Here is a 21,321-nt window from a genome sequence, read left to right as displayed (position 1 = left end):
ATCGCGTGCACAATTTAGCAAATCGAGGGAACAAATTAGTAAATCTTGCACATGATTTAGCCTACTATTTTTTTCCTGCATGTCATGTGCGGTGCTCCATAGAAAAGTAGTCTTACTGATTTCTGAAGCAAATATTAAATCTTTGTCTGTGTGTTTTATAGTGGGGTAAATCTCATGAAAACATTTCCAGGTTAAATATTAACCTAGAATCAAGAGGGGAAAAATTAGAACTGATATTAGTGTAAAGTCATAAAGCATATCTTTAGATTTTTCTGCAAATTTAAAGACATATCCAACTATTTACATCTGAGAAGAATAACATAATAATATTGTAAATGTTGAAGAATGTTTGCTGTAATGTGTCCAGATGTTTTACTCTTTTTAATTATTATTTATTAAAAATCAGATGTAAACATTAGATTGACACATATGTATAAATGTTTTACAATTTAAATATATCATTTGTCTGAAATACAGTAATGTGAAAGGCTGTCTTGTCATGAAAATAATGCAATGAAAAATTCATTTTTCATACAAAACATTTTTTATTTTTAATATTGGGGAAATATAGCTGTGTAGAATTAAGCCTAGTGCTTTTTAGTCAGACCAGTGCATTTGTTGCATCTTTTTATTGGCATGTGAACTTTGTGACACTAGCAGTTCTCGAGAAGCCCAAACTATATTCCACATAGACATGGACTTGAAACCCAGAGGGACTCTTTTGGACGCGGGGCATCAGGGAACATGTTCTTCAGTCCTGGTGGAAAGGCTGCGTCTAATCAAAGCCTTTGATAAGATTTGAGTGACATGATCACACAGCATTAGGCAACGTTTTTATCAGGCTGACAGAGAACAGATGCTTCGTCTTTTATCTTCAATATACCTGACTGCGCATCAGAGATTATAACTGGAGCTTGCACTTTGTTCATATTGAAAATGTAAGAGTTAACTCTTTGGGGGCAATCCATGTTTTAAGGTATAGGGGGCACTGTTATGCATCTCCTAAAACAGTTTACATAATCTTCAGATCCAAACACAAGGAAGCAGCAGCATTTCTTATGCTTGTGTAAATGAAACTTACACACATTCAAGTGCTGATAAAAAAACATGGATGAAGCTCTAATAAAATGTTATTGTAATTAATAGCAGAGGCTCTGTTCTTTCTTTTGATGTATTATTTGTATTTTCAGATAATCATACAACAAAATATTCTAGGCCATGAAAGTTTTGTGAAAATGATCAAAAAAGCTGCCGCTAGCTAATATTTAAAAAGAATAGTGTTAAAAGTGTTAAACAGGTATAATGTGATAATATCTTTATCTTTTTTCTCTTTTTTTGGCCGTTAACTGGGCATAAGAATTTATTTGATTTTTTTACTTTTTGATGTTATGAGTAAAGTAATGCATTACAAGTAGCGTGCATAGTGTAATCAAATTACTTTTTGATGTTATGAGTAAAGTAACATTACGAGTAATGTGCGTAACAATCAGATTACTTTTTGATGTTACAAGTAAAGTAATGCATTTCAAGTAACGTGCATAACGTAATCAGATTACTTTTTGATGTTACGAGTAAAGTAACACATTTCAAGTAATGTGCATAATGTAATCAGATTACTTTTTGATGTTACAAGTGATGTTACGAGTAAAGTAATGCATTTCAAGTAACGTGCATAATGTAATCAGATTACTTTTTGATGTTATAAGTAACGCATTGCAAGTAACGTGCGTAACAATCAGATTACTTTTTGATGTTACGAGTAAAGTAACGCATTTCAAGTAACGTGCATAACGTAATCAGATTACTTTTTGATGTTTCAAGTAAAGTAACATTATAAGTAACGTGCGTAACGTAACGATTACTTTTTGATGTTACGAGTAAAGTAACGCATTTCAAGTAACGTGGATAACGTAATCAGATTACTTTTTGATGTTACGAGTAAAGTAATGCATTACAAGTAACGTGCATAACGTAATGATTACTTTTTGATGTTACGAGTAAAGTAATGCATTTCAAGTAACGTGCATAACGTAATCAGATTACTTTTTGATGTTACGAGTAAAGTAACGCATTTCAAGTAACGTGCATAACGTAATCAGATTACTTTTTGATGTTACGAGTAAAGTAACGCATTTCAAGTAACGTGCATAACGTAATCAGATTACTTTTTGATGTTATGAGTAAAGTAACATTACGAGTAATGTGCGTAACAATCAGATTACTTTTTGATGTTACGAGTAAAGTAACGCATTTCAAGTAACGTGCATAATGTAATCAGATTACTTTTTGATGTTATAAGTAACGCATTGCAAGTAACGTGCGTAACAATCAGATTACTTTTTGATGTTACGAGTAAAGTAACACATTTCAAGTAACGTGCATAACGTAATCAGATTACTTTTTGATGTTTCAAGTAAAGTAACATTACAAGTAACGTGCGTAACAATCAGATTACTTTTTGATGTTACGAGTAAAGTAATGCATTACAAGTAACGTGCGTAACGTAATGATTACTTTTTGATGTTACGAGTAAAGTAATGAATTACAAGTAACGTGCATAACGTAATCAGATTACTTTTTGATGTTACGAGTAAAGTAACGCATTTCAAGTAACGTGGATAACGTAATCAGATTACTTTTTGATGTTACGAGTAAAGTAACGCATTTCAAGTAACGTGCATAACGTAATCAATTACTTTTTGATGTTACGAGTAAAGTAACGCATTTCAAGTAACGTGCATAACGTAATCAGATTACTTTTTGATGTTACGAGTAAAGTAACACATTTCAAGTAACGTGCATAACGTAATCAATTACTTTTTGATGTTACGAGTAAAGTAACGCATTTCAAGTAACGTGCATAAAGTAATCAGATTACTTTTTGATGTTACGAGTAAAGTAACATTACAAGTAACGTGCGTAACGTAATCAGATTACTTTTTGATGTTACGAGTAAAGTAACGCATTTCAAGTAACGTGCATAACGTAATCAGATTACTTTTTGATGTTACGAGTAAAGTAACGCATTTCAAGTAACGTGCATAACGTAATCAGATTACTTTTTGATGTTACGAGTAAAGTAACGCATTTCAAGTAACGTGCATAAAGTAATCAGATTACTTCTTGATGTAACGAGTAAAGTAACGCATTACAAGTAACATACATTACTTGTAACGTACATTATATCAAATTATATTCTAATAGCACAAATGCATTTATTTACAGTCAAAAAAGTTACTGCAGATGATTTTTTTTTTAAACAGTGACAGTAATAGTATGAATTGTAGATGAAATATATCTAGTGATACATGATGTCCAATTTAGTGGCCAGATGATTAATCAGAATTTTCTCCTAATCAAAACCAATACTTGGAAAATTTAACTGTGATTTGACTAATTAGATGTTGCTTGATACTACAGTATTTTTCTCACCTGCAAGAGTCTCCTAGGATAGAAGGAATATATGGATATTCAGGAGCAACTTGGCATTTCTGACTGGCCATTGGCCATCTTGGTTTGGAGGGGGGAAAAAATCTCTAAAAAGTAACCTCTATGTGTGAAAGGCTTAGACTTGTAAATTCAGAACGCTAAAAAATTTTGCTTTTTTTAGTAAACCTTTTTTAGTAAAAACTGCTTATTTGTTTTACCATTTTACTTCCCATTGATTAACATACATTAACTACATTATTTAACAAACTTAACACCAAAAATACTTCTGAAGAATTTATCAATGCTAATTTCAACATTTACTAATACATTATTAACAAATGTTGGGTTAAACTTTATTTTAAGGTGTCTGTTTCAGTGTAATTATACATTTAAGTACTAATTACATTTAAGTAATATTAATTAACTACATGTATTTACTATAGGGTTAGGATTATTTGCATAAAATTATGCATAATTTACTAATTACTACAGTAATTAGGCTACATGTAACAAGCAGTTAAATAAAGTGTTACCAAAAGTTGTATCTGTTATTATTCAATGAACTTTAATTACATAAACTGATGTTAAAAAAAAAATTCAGTAACACGTGTATTGCTCATTATTAGTTAATAAAAATTGGTTGATGCATTAACTAGCGTTTCCTAAATGGACCTTATTTTATAGTTACCTTTTTTGTGATTAAAAATAAATTTAAAAAAGTAACAAGTACTGCTGTTTCAATTTCCCAGCAATTTTGTTCTGTTTGCATGTAGTCACATTTCATTTCTTTCTATAGCACTTCATACAATACAGCAAAGAAGCTTCACAATAATTATAAACATGAACATACTGTAACCGTTTTAATATTATAAAAAAAAAAATCAATTTCAGCTATAAAGCAGCTCTAGACAAGTCATTACTCAGCTAAATACAGTGTCAGTGCAGTTAAATCGATAATATTATGGAATATTATTCATCTTCTGTATGAAAACAATAAAATAAGACAAGATTTCAGTTGCAACGTTTATTCAGGATGACATACAAATAAAAACCGGCTGATTTAGGGGTTTGTGACCGCACAAATTGGCAACAATAATCTGAATATGTGGAATGCTTTCAACAGACGTGACAGTGAACGCTTCATATCCAGCTGTGGAAGAGACACGGATGTGCAGTTACAGACGCAGGTGAAGGTGATTTCAGTCAAAATCATAAGATTGATGCAGTATTTCCCCTGAATTATTAAGAGGCACTTTCTTTCACACCACTTTAACCGTTGAAATGTAGCCGACAAAACCTCCGATTCACTCGCAGACCGAGGGAAAAAATAGTGTAACTGTTCATTTTCACAAGAAATAATGTTTACATTGTTTTCTCATTTAATTAGAAGGCTGCAAATGCGAATTTGCTTCTCCAAACGTCACTGAGAATCTAAGTTCAGGTCATAAGATGGCATTAACATTGATTCATAGATTAGCTTTTTATAGTTTGTTGGTCAGAATTGATCTAAACTGCTCCAGAAACCACAGAGTCCAAATGTTTTATCCCATTTTTTTGGTTGTAAGCTGTAAACATTTCAGAGAATATAAAGTGAACCACGAGGCCTTCGTTCGAGCCAGTGAGAGCAGAGAAATTAATATTTGACAAAGTCAGAAGATCAGAGTATTTATTGTGACCTGATGCCCTTCAAATCCTGCGGCCTGATTCTTTGGGTTACAGTGAAGTCATGTTTATACACAAGGGAAAAGAACAAAAAACCCAATATTCAATAAAACCAAAGGGATTATTAAACCAAACATTTTTTTAAGTCAGTTACATGTCCTAAACAAGGCCAAAATATGACGATAAGCTCCCAAAGGCCACAAGCAGGATAAAATGAGTTGAACCATGATCTCCTATCATCTTTATTCAAAACTACTACTTTCATATTAAATTATACAAAAGAAAACCAAAAGAAAAGCAGAATAGGTGATAGTCTGAGTGTGCGTTCGGCAGACGACTCCATTCCTGACGCTTAAATGGCAGAATTAAATCGATCTTCAGCCCTTTTTTTCCGGAGACGCTCGTGTGAGTCAGAAGGGTTAACGTATGCAGATGCTCCTCCCGCCCCGGTCAGCCGAGGGCCGTGATTGGTTCATGTGTTTTTGCTCCGCCTCCTGAGGCAGACGAGCTGATTGACGGGATCCCAGTGCTCCGGCTTTTCCGTCAGGAGGGAACTGTTCCCTTCAGATACCACATCCCTCCCAAACTCACGCAGCACTCCTGAACACACACACACACACACACACACACACACACACACACACACACACACACACACACACACACACACACACACACACACACACACACACACATTTTAATATATATAATTTATTTATTTATTTATTTATTTTTTACTCCAGTTTTAGTTATTTTAGTACATCAAGTTAAACTAAATGAAAATCAGAAATGCTGCCTTGGTCACTAGCTGAAATAAAATAAGTTTAGGTTGTTTTTATATATTTTTTTATTTTAATGGTTATTTTACAATTGCATTGATGGTTTTGTTTGTAAAATGCATTTTTTTTTTTTTACTTGATGGTTGCTTAAAGGCATCTATTAATACAAAGGGGTTTTCTGTATTTACAAATGTATGAAAATATGAAAATTAAGTAGTTTTTATTTTTAGTTGTTCCTGCTCATCATTTGTTATTTATTAAATTTATTTTTCTGACTTTCTTTACCTTGAAAAACAACTTAGCAAAATCAATGTTTAGTTCATTGAGAAATATTTATTATATTATATTATATTATATTATATTATATTATATTATATTATATTATATTATATTTATTATATATTAAATTTTAAAGTAATTCAAAAAAAAAAAAAAAAAAAAAAAAACAATCAACAAAACACAAAATAAAACTAAAATTAAAAATTTCGAAATAATGGTGTCTGACAGCTGAAAGGTTTGCGTCACCTTGAGCAGTCGATCCACGTCGGTTTTGGTGACGGCGTCACCGAGTTCCTGCGTGAGGCGCGTCTGGATGACGTTTCTTCTGACGCGATAGTTCTTCATGAAGATCTCGAACAGAACCTGCCGGTGCTGCGGAGGAAAACAGAATTCAGCTCAAAAACCTCCTTCAGACTCGTTTGTGCGGATCGACTGGAATCAGATCAGATTCAGCGAGTGTGAACGGCAAAAAAACACCAAATCTGTTTTGAGCTACATTCATATGTGGTTTGAAATTCTATTCAAATTGCATTTCTGACAGTGTGAACGTGAAGAATGAAGGTCACAACAACTCAAGCACCTTGTCAAAGGTTTCTCCGCTCTCCCACAGACCGAAGACCTTCTGCTCGTCCGCCGTGGCACCGCTCTGAGGAGGAAACTACACACACACACACACACACACACACACACACACACACACACACACACACACACACACACACACACACATACCCCCTTAATCCAATAAGCTTCAGGAACAAAAGGACTGAAGCACATCTTAAAATCAAACACATTATCTGGAGCAGCGGGACAGACACGGACATTAATGGACTTAAAAGGGAATTAAAGCCAGAAACAAAAACAATTATTAACTCTGACGCACGCAAAATGAATCTTTTTACTTCAAAACAATAATATATAATCATTCCCAATGTTTTTATTTCATCAAACGTGTATTCTGACTTTGTTCACCTTCGTTTAGTTCTTTGGGAACCACATCATAACATTCGTTTCTTTTTAGGTATTAATTTTATAACAAAAATCCAGTGCCCACTAAACATTACTGGAAATCTTGACATACATAAAAATCAAAAATATAAACACATATAGAATTATGGGAAAGGGTAAAATGTAACTTCCTGTGATGGTTTGGATATAAACAGGGCTGCTCCCTAATATTGACCAATCGTTAGTCGACTGTAAGAGGATTAGTCGAACAAACGTTTTATTAGGAAAACACCTTGTGCTGAAGTCACACAGTCGGGGCGGATCAGATGGTTATCGGCGGGTCCTTGTGGTAATTACATGTGTGTCGGGCAGGACATCTAAACATCGACCTCAAACGTGGCTTATCATTTGAAACATGTTAGTAGCGCTCGCTATAATGTTAAACTAGATTAATGTGCGATATTATTCGGCTATAGAGGCGCCGGCGCGATCACTTGCATTTCTTCTGTTAACAGCAGAAACTACTTAAAATTAGAGATCGACCGATATATCGATTTACCGATATTTTCCCTGATATTTAAGCGGTTTTGTAATGTCGGATTTACCGATAAACACCACCATCTTGTGGGTGTTTTGAGAATTGCGCACAGGTTCGCCTCAGAGCATCTGAGACGAGATAACGGCGTGCACAGGTAAAGTTCACTTACCTGCTTTGGTGTAATTAGTAAACTTTATTTAACATAACAGCCATTAATGCACAAATTAGATGTGTTACATTAATGCCTGAAATGTAGCTAGTTTATGCAGCTCGTCTCTAAGAAATAGACAAGCCCACAGAGTCACGATAATCCGTCATGTCCTCCTGTCCCAATAAAGATGTAACTTTGCATGAATTAAATAACACAGCCATGAATGAGCACATGTTGGAAATAAAAACGCTGAATTTAATTCTCTCTCTGTTCATCATTAGTCTCGTGAAGTCGTCTGCATTCGTTCGCTCAGCGGGTTGATGCTCAGGAAGTGCTCCACGGCCACCGCATGAAACTTTTGACAAGATTCAGTTGTTTAAAACACCGTAATTATATAAACATTTACTATATAACCATTAATTCGCTAATAAACATCCAAGTAAACACAACTCGCGATCGATCACAGTTTGAGTATAGTTCTGTGTAAAGATAAACAGCGCTTTGATATTTCATAATCTAGAACGACAAAAACATTAATAATTCTGATATAACATAACAGTTGAGAAGTGCAATAAAATACTATGTTTTGTTTGTTATATTCCAGAGAATATTATTCAGTTATTTAACATTATCCAGCAAATTATTCTTCACTCTTTAGCCCATTAAACAGCTTATAAATCTACTAAAACTGTCGTTTAAAATGAAGTATTATATTTCTGCAAAGTTGATATGACTCCTGCCTTTAATTTCTCCATTTGAAAACATTAAACATTCTACATTTATTTTGCTTATTGTTAACATTAGTGTTGCTTCTGATTTTATAAATAAAATTATTTTTGCAATATGAAGATTAAAATTAACAAAATTTATTGGTGTATAAATAAGATTTGTTTTCTATGCAAGGAGGGAGTGATTGTTATAAATAAATGGTTTGTTCAGTTCAGTGGTGTTGTAATCGTGTTAAAAACAGAAGTATATCATTAAATAAATATCGGTTATCGGCCACATAAACTATCGGTATCGATTCTAAAAAAAAACATCAATATCGGTTGATCACTACTTAAATACTCTGTCATTTTTGGTCACACAGATCATTCGAAACTGTAAAGGATCTACTTTTATTTGTGTAAACTCACAATAACATGAAAACATTGTGCTTTTGTAAAATAAAGAAAACAAACAAACAGGAAGCGCTTTCTGCCGTCTCGGTCTCTCTGAACTGGAGCGCGTCACAAAAATGAACCGAAACTCGGCGTATTCTTGCCTCACAGACATGAGAAATATATCTATAGAAAGATTGAAATGTCTACTTTTAAATGAACTAATTCAAAATATGTAATCCGTATGAAAAATGCATTTCTCTCTATAGGTGCGTTCACTGCGGAGATGAGAGTCAGCAGCATCAACTTCATCTTTGCAGCGACACTGACTCAGAAAACACTAGTTTATTAATAAATTATTAAAATATCTCCTTGATATTTTTTACCCGACACATTCTTAATCATTACTTTGCGGCAGCTTTATGTTTGAGCTCGAGCTCATTATGGTTTAGTATTCGTCAGTATATATTAGAGAAATTAAATATATATACACGTGCGATTAGTCGACTAATGTCTTGAATGAACGACTACTGGTCGACTAGAAAACTCTTCATTCAGGGGCAGCCCTAGACATAACATCACACTCTGAAGGGTTAAATTATATTTAATTATAAATATGATATTAAAATTACAATTCTAATGCTATTTGCTCTGAAAAAGCTTTAGAAAACCGTATCCTTTATTTTGACGATGCCGTCACAGTACTTACAGGCACCAGGATCTGTTTGCACTGGCTCTGGAGGATGGTGTCCTGCAGCATGCGGTCGGTCACATGTCCGTACGCAGAGTGACCCGTGGGTAAGCTGGCCAGATGCAGGTTAAACAGCCGCTTCACTTCGCTCAGGCACAGAACGTAATGCTTTCTGAAGGTGCTCTGCACAAACTCCTGCAGCTCGGGGGTGAAAGCGTGACCGGCCCCGTGTCCGTTATGAGGGTCCGAGACCGGAGAGGTAGAGTTAGGGTAACCGTTGATGGAGCCGTTCAGGAGCGGGCCTGACGTGTCCATGGGCTCCTCAGAGTCACTCACGGGCTCTTGTTTGACCCGCACCGGAGCGCAGGCTTCACCGGGGCGCGACGCCTTCATCCTGCGAGCGTCCAGCTCTCTCTGCAGGACGCCGTGGCTTTCCCTCGCGTTCTCTCGGGCCGCTTTGAGACGCTGGTCTCCGCTGACGTGAACCGGATCTGCAGCAACAAACACACGCTGAATGAAACATCCGTACAGGAGCGTTCAGGCTGGAGTCAGTATGATGTTTGAGGGCAGCAAGGACACATTAAACTGATCAAAAGTGACATTAAAGACATTTATAATGTTACAAATTGTTTCTTTTTCAAATAAATGCTGTTCTTTTGAACATTCTATTCATCAAAGAATCCTGAAAAATAAAAATGTATCAGTTTTCAAACAAATGTTTTCAACATTGATAATAATCATAAATGTTTCTTGAGCATCAAATCATCATATCAGAATGATTTCTGAAGGATCATGTGACACTGAAGACTGGAGTAATGATGCTGAAAATTCAGCTTTGATCACAGGAATAAATTACACTTTACTATATATTCACATAGAAAACAGCTGATTTACATTAGAATAATATTTCTGAATTTTACAATTTTTTTTAAAATATTTTTTTACTATATTATTGATATATATATAAAAAAAAATGCAGCTTTGATGAGCAGAAGACTTTTCACAAACATAAAAAATATGTATATAGTTATAAAAGTGTGTGTAAATATATAGAGAACACAAGGGAAAGTCAGAACATACCCATCTGAACATCCTTTTTAGGCACAAAGTCATCTTTGGAGAAGTTGAACACTTTTTCCAACCTGCAATATAGTGATTTTGTCCTCGTATTAGGATCAAACTGTGTAAAATATCTTACATTCGTATTTAGCTAAAGCACTAGCTCACAAAATAATAATGTGTTGTTCTCTAACCCTGTATAAGTCCACTTTTTCAGCTGTCTTGGTTGCAGAAATATTTATCCATTCATTTTCCCATTGGGATTTTTTTTTAAAAGTCTTCATTAAAGAGTTAAAAGCCATAAAACAAGCCAACCAGACACGAGGAGAAACACATTACAAACTCTGAAGTATTTGAATTGATTGAAAATCGGACAAAAAGACAAAACTGTAAACTTAAGCTTTGAGGGAAAAGAACTACAATCCCATGAAGCATTGCAAATGACATGTTCAAATTAAAAATGGAGAAATATCAAATGAATCTGTGTCATTTGCAATGCTTCATGGAAGTGGGCGGTTCTTTTGCCCCAATTTATTGCGTTTCTCTGATTGGTGGAGATTTCTCTGCAGAATCATGGGTAATGTAGTTTTTCCCCCAGGAATTCTGCTGTTAAACATGTGGGCTGTAGCAATGTTCAATGTGCAATGTTCATTTCTGGATGAATAAATGCAACACATGATCAAATTCATAAGAATGTGAGAGGCCGTTTCGTACTTGGACTGAATGCCCATCCAGAGCATGTGCTGCCGCTGAGCCACATCAGGATGCTTTCTGACAAAATCATGATCTGTGGGCAACAGGAACTCCCAGCCTCGGTTTAATCGAGGGGCGGACATCTGCTCCAGGAAGTCCTTCACGTCCTCCGGAGGAAGCTGGAGTCACATGATGGAGATAAACATCAACATGCTGACTAATATAATATGATTAATGCACAAAAAAAAAAAAAAAAAAAAAAAATCATAACTAACCCCATAAAGCCTGACAAATGAAATAATAATCAGAAAAATCTACTTATTTGAAAAACTTGAAAAACTTTTAATTTGGCGAGTATCATATTTGCTACATCAGGCTTTTATGACAGATGATGATATTTATATGGATGTAAATCAATGAGATCTTTATAACAGTACAGCAGATACTGACATTAAATGCATATAAATAAATATCTGCCAATTATATGTTTTAGCAAATGTTTAATGATCAAATCTCTGTTTAAAACATAATGCAATGCAATGGTTGAGAGATGAACAAATAAACTTCCTCAAAAGATGATGATCATATTTGATACTCATGATTTTTCTATAAAATGATGTATGATAATCAAGTAAAGCTGCTTACAATTACTAACAATATCAAAGTTATTCTTACATTTACTTGATAAAAATAAGTTTTCACAGCAGAAAGACGAGATGAAGGTTTTACAATGATACTAAGATAAGAAAAGTCTAAACTCTCTGTAGGAGATTGTGTGACGGGTTTATCAGCGAAGTTTTGATCATTTAGAGGCCTTTCATGCATCAAATAGTAGGATACACGGGGTTAAAGTCTAGATATGGTTTCATAAATGTTCATGTTAACATCTCAAGGGTAAAAACATTACATCTTACAGCGCCATCTTCTGTTATACTCGAGTAGTGATTATAATTCAGCTCACAAACCTTTATGATGGCAGCGACCTCTTTTCTCATCAGGGTTCGCTCCAGAGTGAATCTCCACATCTGAGAGAGCAAAGATAAAACGCTTTTAGGAAATCAGCAAGCGCAACACATATTATACTGCATGTAATGATAGTGCTCGTCTTTACAATCCAAATCATATTAAGCTAAAATTCATATAAGCTCACCACAAAGTCTCGGCCGCGACAGAGCACTTCAGCAGGAACGCCGCTGTGTGAACTGCAGGTGTTTTTGGGATACAGCACGTCACTGGAAGAGACAAATCGCAGGATTTTAGCGCTTCATGCATCAGTTTCAGATTCAGCATTAATGTAATGTTAAAGCCTGACCTCTTCACGACCCAGTTGCCCTGGACCAGCAGCGCCACCTGCTGTATGCATCGCAGCACGGAGGTGGAGTCCGTCCCTGACGCCAGCAGCCCCATCAGATTGGCGAACGGCATTACCTTGACTGACAGACAAAGAAAACATCTATATGGAGACTCGTGCTGCCGTACGACATGGGGAAAAACTCAGTTGTGATATGTAGTTTTTTTATGTGATATGATATAAAAAATACAGTTTTCACTGACTTGAATATCTAATGTATGTTCAGAAAAAAATCAATCATTTTAGACTGAATGAGTTTTTTTTGTTTGATTTTGTAAATCTGCACAGAAAATAAATATTAAAAAAAGTAAAATGACTTTTTCTTAATGGCTGAACGATTTACAAAAAACTTCACAGTAATAAAAATATTTTTTGAAAGATTATTGGAGTATGTTTTACTATTTCTGTCTTTCCATTTCAAAATTTGATGTTTAATTTAACGTTACTTGAGATTCTCTGTAATTATTTGTGAAATTTACTAGCAATTTCTGCGTGAAAATTGTTTTGAAACAAATCCTACACCGTTTTTGTTTTGAAAATGATTTTAAAACACTTCAGTTGTCATGCGCCACATTCCCACTGTTTTCGACCAATTCAATATGACTATAAAATAATAAATAATGATTTTATTGTGATTATCATCAAATAAAAATATGAAATAAAATAAGAACTATATTAAAATAACCAGCGTTAACAGAAGTAATGCATTAAAATTACTTTTTTTTTACTGCAAAATTACAATACCAATATTTAAGTCTAGGGCTAAGTCTAGGATTAATCGCATACAAAATAAAAGTTTGAGTTTGCATAATATATGTGTGAGTACTGTGTGTAATTAATATGTATATATAAATACACACAAATTAATGTATATATTTAAGAGAAATATGTTTTTTTATGTACAAATTTTTTTATTTATATATAATATAAATTATACAAAAATATAAATAAATACATATATTTGTAAATATTTCTTAAATATATATATGGATGTATTTGTGTATATATATATATATATATATATATATATATATATATATATATATATATATATATATATATATATATATATATAATAATTACACACAGTACACGCACATATATTAGGCAAACTCAAACTTTTATTTTGTATGCGATTAATCGCGATTAATCGTTTGACAGCCCTATTTAAGTCTTAATTTCTTCATTCAAAAATGTACTGAAAATGGTAGCGCATACATCAATTTAATTAAATCTCAGTCTGCATGATTTGACAATGGCACTAAACCATATAGCGATATCCATTTTGTGCAGCCCTAATAGAGACAGAAAAAATAGACCATAAACGATAGCGTAACCCAAGCTGACCGTTCTTCATCAGCGTCTTGACCTGATCACCCAGAGGCAGGGTGCGGAGCTGGGCCATGGAGAGCACGTTACTGGGACCCACGGGCTTCACGCTAGAGAACGAGAGACAAAATAAGATCAGAAATCATCTGAAAAACTCTATGCATCCTACAGAAAGTTCCTCTACTTACACTTTTTCTTCAGCCAGAGGAGGCATGAGCATGGACAGATATTCACTGAGGAGAGAACAAAAACACCAGATGAACACACACTTTACAGGAGGAATTAAACACATCAGTGTCCATCATGGGTGAAATCAACATGCACTCTAACCGTGGTGTTTTCACCAGCTCTGTGTTTTCTGTGGTGTCCATGGCCTGACAGTAAAGATACTGGCGCTCGTGCTCAGAACGGCCGTCCTACAGAAGCACAATAATCACAATAAATGAGGATTCATGCATAATAAACACGCACAGTGATAATAATATTGAAGATTAAATTAACTTATTTATATACAAACACTTCAATTACACTCAATGATGTTTTTATTATAAATAAAGTTTAGAATTACATAATCATATTTCTACTCCAATTCGTTTTTTTAAATATAAACATTTAAATCGCGGCTGATTTATTCAAACATGCATTAAATATTGAAGAACATTATAATGAATATGTAACGGTGCATAGCTATATTTATCAGAATGTTGCTTTCTAAAGTTCACTTTTCTAGCTGACTAATGAGTTTATGGTCACTGAATATGTTTTTCTGAGGTAAATGTGACGTCACGTGACATTGAAGCTGTTTTATTGAGGTTGAAGCAGTGATTGAGTGATTACACGAGACATGATACGGATTTCAGTAAGTTGTACTGTATATTTTAACATACCTTCAGATGTTCATGCATGTTTATTTCGCTGTAACTGGTATTAAAGCAGAGGAGAGGATGATCACATGCTTCTCTTTAACTGAGGCGCTAAAGCGATCTGTCACGCCACATTAAACAGTGCCATTCATATTGAATCTCATAATAAGATGGACGTCATTTGAAATCTGAGACTTTGCTTCATATCAAAAGTAACAAAGATTACTGCGATTTATTGGATGGGAGGAGCTACATATTCTGCTCATTCATCAACTGAAAACAGACTAGACTAATCGATTCTTGGGATTTAAGAAACAATATTGGTTCATAAAAATGAGAATCTGTATTTTTTATGCACAGCATTGTCATTTCAGGCTTTAAAATACTGTTAATGATTCTAGATGCCTGATTACAAACTGCTTAGATTTTCAGAATGCATTTTTATACTGTGTAAAAGAGCAGCTGAATGAAAATGTATCAAATAACACAAATATTGCATATGTTTTTATGCTCATCTTGGCATTTCAATCCAGTGTTTATATCCCTAAACTCACAAAAATAACGTGTGCATGGAAACACAGCTAAGATGTTGACTTCTGTTTGTTCTGTATCTGAGAATCACACTGAGATTAGTGCACCAGGATATGCGGGTCATGTGATCACACTCACCTTTAGACCGTGGTAGTGCAGGTGAACCCAGGGCTCTTCCGCCTGTTTCTTCTGCAGGAACTCGTACGACTGGATGCGGCGCTGACGGGCCTGTTCTGACTCCGGCCGGGAAAACCTCACCTGGTTAAAAACAATAAGAGGAGTGAACACAAAACACACACTGACTGCATTTTGCTCAACTGAATGAAGCCTTACAGTGATTTGTTTAACGTCTTCTTCTGCTTCATCCTGAGAAGAGTCTCCAGCTGTAACGAACACATTCGTTAGTTAATAATGTGTCTAACACAACGATTTATCCGTGCACATCATTATTGTTCCTCATAATCTTGAATCAGAAAATCTTCTCCTCCCTCTTCTCTGATGATGAGGGCGGGGCAACCTGTCACTCACATGAGATCCACCAATAGCAAACCACAACCATCCAATCAAAATCAAGCCCCGCCCTACATCTGTTCTTGTTTGCGAAGCATTTCTGCACTACAGAAAAGAAAAGACGAGCACAACTTCCGTTTCATGCGACTTTAAGATGTGAAGGTGTAAAAATAGTGTCCCAAAAACCCCTCCTGACCTTCATTGGCCGCCTCTCTCTCTCTGTGTTTAGTATCAGCTTTATCCAAGTATGTGAAGCTCGGTCTCATCTGCAGGATTCCTTGCAGCGGCGTGAGATGAAGCTCTCCTGCCACCAATACATCAATAACAGCTCATCACATCACAATACTTGACACTTCTGCTAATCTAAGACTTAATTTAAATTTAATTACCTTTGTGGAACACGGCTGCAGCGTAGCGGGACGTGTTCGTGGTCGCCTGGATCGACGAGAACGTTTGCTTGTCCATCATTTTCCTTTAAGCAGAAGGAAAAGATTAACACTAGTAACACCAAAGTTGGTTCTAAGCACCAGAAAGCTGATGTTCCTCACGTCGAATAAACGTTGGAGTCCTCAGAGGACGTGCCGTCCACATTGAGGGCGATCTGCTCCCCTTTACTGCGGCAGTAGTTCGGACTCATGGTGTCCATTGCAACCTCGAGTTCAACCTGGATGTGAGGAGGGAAAAACGTGACCTCTGTGCTTTTAAAGAGGAGTGACTTCAGAAACTAGGAGTGAAAACCGGCTTACTTTCTGCTGCTTGGGTTTAATTCTGGCCGCCAGATGAGTGGCGTTATTGTAGCTCATGGTTGCAGGACGCACCGGATACTAGAGGAGAAACGGTTCAAACGTGTACAACAATTGTGGCGTTTCACCCTGATCAGTCAATAACCAAAACTGCTCAGGCATTTTTATCTAGCCTTGTCTATAAACAAACACTTAAATAGTATGCAAAATAATCTACAGCTCAAAAAGATGCATTAAATAAACTGATCAAAAGAGACAGGATAAGCAAATGGGCACCAAAACGCATACAAAAATGTCTTTTTGGAGAGTATTCATGGAAACACAGAGGATTGTGTGTTAAATAAATGATAAATGTACACAGTCGAGAAATAAAACGCATGTGTATCAGTGTATTGGATCCGTACAGCTCTTAAAGTGACAGCAGCCTAATAAACCTGCTGGTGTCTGTCGTTAATGATAATATTGGAAAAATGAAGGAAAATCACTCTGATCTTGATTGAATAACTTAAGTAGCTTTAATAAGGATTAATCTATATTTAATGTGCACAGTTAGACTACGCAGTGTTATTTTACATGAGACGAGAATACTTTTTGTGTGCAAAGACAAAAAAAATAACGATAACTTCTCATGTTGTTTACGTCCAGCGCTTCCAGGTTCATCGTCAGAACGCCGACTCATTATTGGCCGGCTCCTGCATGCGTTGTGCTAATCACGTGATCAGCTCTGGCCAATACTGAGCCGGCGTTCGGACGTAAACACGGAAGCTTCACTGTGTTACTGCGTCACCTGCGTAAGATCATGACAGAAGAGAAGAGATTGTTGAATAAAGTGGTTATTTTTGTTTTGTTTTTGCGCACAAAAAGTATTCTCGTCTCTTCATAACATTAAGATTGAACCACTGCAGTCACATGACTGTTTTAACGATGTCTTTAGTTCCTTTCTGGAGCTTGAAAGTGTTGATTATATTGCTCGGATTTCATCAAAAATATCTTAATTTGTGTTCTGAAGATGAACGAAGGTCTTACGGGTGTGGAACGACATGAGGGAGAGTATTTAATGACAGATATTATATTTGTGGGTGATTTTTGTTTTTGTTTTTAATGTCCATTTTGTTTCTTTGCTCTTCTTGTATTGCTGTTTGTCTTCTGTAATTATTTTGACCTTTTACATCACATGTACATTAGTTACACTAGTATTAGTTTTGCTGAAGTATCAATAATTCAGAAATTTCACTAATATTTCAAATTACTCACCAATAATTGTGATTTCAATATTGACCAAAAATGACACTGAAGACTGGAGTAATGATGCTGAAAATTCAGCTTTGATCACAGGAATAAATTACACTTTACTATATATTCACATAGAAAACAGCTGATTTACATTATAATAATATTTCACTGTTTCACTGTATTTTTGATCAAATAAACACAGCCTTGGTGAGTCTAACCAACCCAAACTTTTGCACATTTTTATGTCCAACACATTCACCATCATTAAACTGCGCTGCATTAATATCAGCTCTGACGTCGAGCAATAACCTTATGATCGGTCATTCTCACCTGGAACAGATACAGCTTTTCCACGAGACTTCTGGCCAGATACACGTCAATCTAACGAGAGGAAGAGAGAGAGAGAGACAGAGAGAATGAAGATAGACGCTCAACGGTGATGCTGCAGTTTGATCATCCTGTAGAAGTTCAACATGTCCTTTGACCTCTTGTATGATTGGATCGTCATCGTCTCCGCTGGCCATAGTGAAGACAGATGAAGAAACCACTGCTGGAAGACTTCAAACCTGTGAACACAAGAGAAAGCTATGAATATAATGTGATTATATGTGAATATATGAAACACAATACTGGTGATTAAAGGGTCAAAAATGAAAATTCAGTCATTAATTCCTCTCCTTCATGTCGTTCCACACCCGTAAGAACTTCATTCATCTTCAGAACACAAATTAAGATATTTTTGATGAAATCCGATGGCTCCTGCATAGCCAGCAATGACATTTCCTCTCTCAAGATCCATTAATGTACTAAAAACATATTTAAATCAGTTCATGTGATTTCAAAACACTGCTTCATGAAGCTTCGGAGCGTTATGAATCTTTTGTGTCGAATCATGATTCGGATCACGTGTCAAACTGATGAAATCACGTGACTTTGGCGCTCCGAACCGCTGATTCGACACCCTGATTCATAACGCTCCGAAGCTTCATGATCGGCCATCACTATATAAGTCGTTATTTTGTTTTTTAATATTAATATTGAACCACTGTACTCACATGAACTGATTTAAATATGTTTTTAGTACATTAATGGATCTTGAGAGAGGAAATGTCATTGCTGGCTATGCAGGAGCCATCGGATTTCATCAAAAATATCTTAATTTGTGTTCTGAAGATGAATGAAGTTCTTACGGGTGTGGAACGACATGAAGGAGAGTAATTAATGACTGAATTTTCATTTTTGGGTGAACTAACCCTTTAACTTGTCCCAAGACCAATATTGTGTTTATACACGTATATATGAAAAAATTGTGCTAGTAAACACACACACACATATATATACACAAACACACTAGAGACATATAAAGTCAGAATTGACTATAAATATAAAATTCCCATAAGTTAAACTTTACATACACACACATTTTTATATTATATTATATATATATATATACACACATATACATATATGTATGTATGTATGTATGTATATATATATATATATACATACACATATACACACACACACACACAATACATATAAGTTATAAACACACTCGTGTAAACTGTCAATCAATCAGTGTTTGTCATGATAATTAGCAGGTAATCGTTTAGTGAATGATGCAAGAGCGAGCAACACGACACTGACGACCAGCAGCTTCAAACAAACACGAACACAACAAGTTACATTACAATTAAAAGTAAAAATGTTAAAAACAAACACTTATGAAGGGAAACTGTCAGAGTCTCGAGCGAAACAACATGCTAAGCAGCGCTAGCGGCTCCTCGCGCGCGTCACGGCGATCACAGGCACATTCACCACATCTGCGATCTGAACGCGTTTATATTCATGATCTCTGTGCGTGTGAAACTTTTGATACAGCATTGTCAGTGCCAGCATGCTGTGAACTCACTGACACACACACCGAGGCCTCGACTGACCCACTGACCATCAAACCCGCAGCTGAGCTCAGATCTGACCTGTGACTGACCGCCGCTCGCCTCGACCTCTTCCCTCGGCCCGAGCCTCTCTTCAGCTCAGCGTGTGGAGGAGACGAGCTGTCTCTGTGCTGCCATGATGGTCATCATCAGCTGCAGTCAGACACGTGGGGAGGAGCCGTGTGTGCTCGCCACAATCCCACCATGCACTGCGGCCGCGACGCACTGGCCGCGTCACAATCCCTGCCAGAGCGGTATACCTAGGGATCTTGTGTCCTGAGAATCATGAGTCAACTAGTGTGCATGTGCTGAAAGACATTATTCGCCACTGTTATTACAATTCCAAACATATAATATATTAACATGCACGTCATGTGTGACAATATTAGGCATATTTAATTGTTTATTAGCATACTCAAAATATTACCTATGAAATTGTTTCAAAATGTTTTTAGAAAAAAAAAAAATCCAAAATGTCATTTTCACCACTCTCACAGAAACTTATTAAATATAAAAATTAAACTCGATGTATGGAGGGCCTTTTCTGCCACATGAGAAACAAATCATGATTTTGTACATCATAATTATGACATAAAAGTCGAAAGAATGACATACTAATCATATTTATGAGATGAAAAGTCGGAATTATGACATACTAAGTTGAAATTATGACTTAAATTGTCACAATTATGATATAATTATGGCATGAAGTTGAAACAGAGATCATAATTTCACATTTTTATTCCATAATTTCCGGATATCATATGATTATGACTTATTGCCATAACTTTAAGTCAAAATTATGACATAAACAGTCAAAATTATGAGCATCATAATTTTTTACATTTTATTTCATATATTTAAATGTGTATGTCATAAGTCATAATTTCAACTTTTTCTCATTATTATGACATAAAATGTCAAATATATGAAATAAGAAGTAAAAATGGACACATAATTTTGACTTTTTATTTCATCATTTTGACTTGAAATTATGACATAAAAAGTCAAAATGTGTCAATATATTCATATATTTAACTTTTTATAATTACCGAATGACTAAGTGTCATAATAATGCATTTTTATGTCATAAGTATGAAAGATAAAGTCATAATTTCAACTTTTTATTACATAATTTTGACTTTTTCTCATTATTATGACTTTGTGATTATGATATAAATGTAAAATATATGAAAAAAGTAAAAAAATTGGCAGTCATAATTTTTCAAAGTTAAATATATAAAAATATTGACACAATTTTGACTTTTTATGTCATAATTTCAAGTCAAAATTATGAGTTTCAATATTTCATATTTTACTTGTCATAATTACTGAATGACTTATGAAAGATAGTCATAATTTCAACTTTTTATCACATAATTTTGACTTTTTCTCATTATTATAACTATGTGATTATGACATAAATGTAAAATATATGAAAAAAGTAAAAAATTTACAGTCAATTTTGTATATGTAAAATATATGAATATATTGA

The 21,321-nt window shown here is 35.0% G+C and overlaps 1 protein-coding gene across 2 annotated transcripts; it reads right to left on the bottom strand.

Moving 5' to 3' along the window:
* Positions 1 to 4,438: 4,438 nt before the first annotated feature.
* polr3e (polymerase (RNA) III (DNA directed) polypeptide E) lies at positions 4,439 to 20,079 on the bottom strand. Of its 2 annotated transcripts, none has more exons than XM_048170477.1 (21): positions 19,838 to 20,079; positions 18,375 to 18,455; positions 18,220 to 18,270; positions 16,660 to 16,737; positions 16,462 to 16,577; positions 16,303 to 16,385; positions 16,110 to 16,217; positions 15,737 to 15,786; positions 15,542 to 15,661; positions 14,340 to 14,425; positions 14,198 to 14,242; positions 14,028 to 14,119; positions 12,642 to 12,762; positions 12,480 to 12,561; positions 12,295 to 12,354; positions 11,351 to 11,508; positions 10,658 to 10,719; positions 9,596 to 10,068; positions 6,730 to 6,807; positions 6,396 to 6,521; positions 4,439 to 5,691 (listed from the first exon to the last, which is right to left on the bottom strand). In XM_048170477.1, the coding sequence occupies exons 2-21, from the start codon at positions 18,411 to 18,413 to the stop codon at positions 5,635 to 5,637; spliced, it is 2,085 nt and encodes a 694-aa protein (XP_048026434.1). In that variant the 5' UTR covers positions 18,414 to 18,455; positions 19,838 to 20,079; the 3' UTR covers positions 4,439 to 5,634. The 2 variants fall into 2 exon arrangements, with proteins under 2 accessions (XP_048026434.1, XP_048026433.1); XM_048170476.1 differs by having other exon boundaries at positions 19,869 to 20,079.
* Between the last annotated feature and the right edge of the window lie 1,242 nt (positions 20,080 to 21,321).

The sequence above is a fragment of the Megalobrama amblycephala genome, linkage group LG20 (genome assembly GCF_018812025.1).
Source record: "Megalobrama amblycephala isolate DHTTF-2021 linkage group LG20, ASM1881202v1, whole genome shotgun sequence".
Taxonomy (NCBI): domain Eukaryota; kingdom Metazoa; phylum Chordata; class Actinopteri; order Cypriniformes; family Xenocyprididae; genus Megalobrama; species Megalobrama amblycephala.
This window is presented reverse-complemented; position numbering and strand designations above follow the sequence as displayed.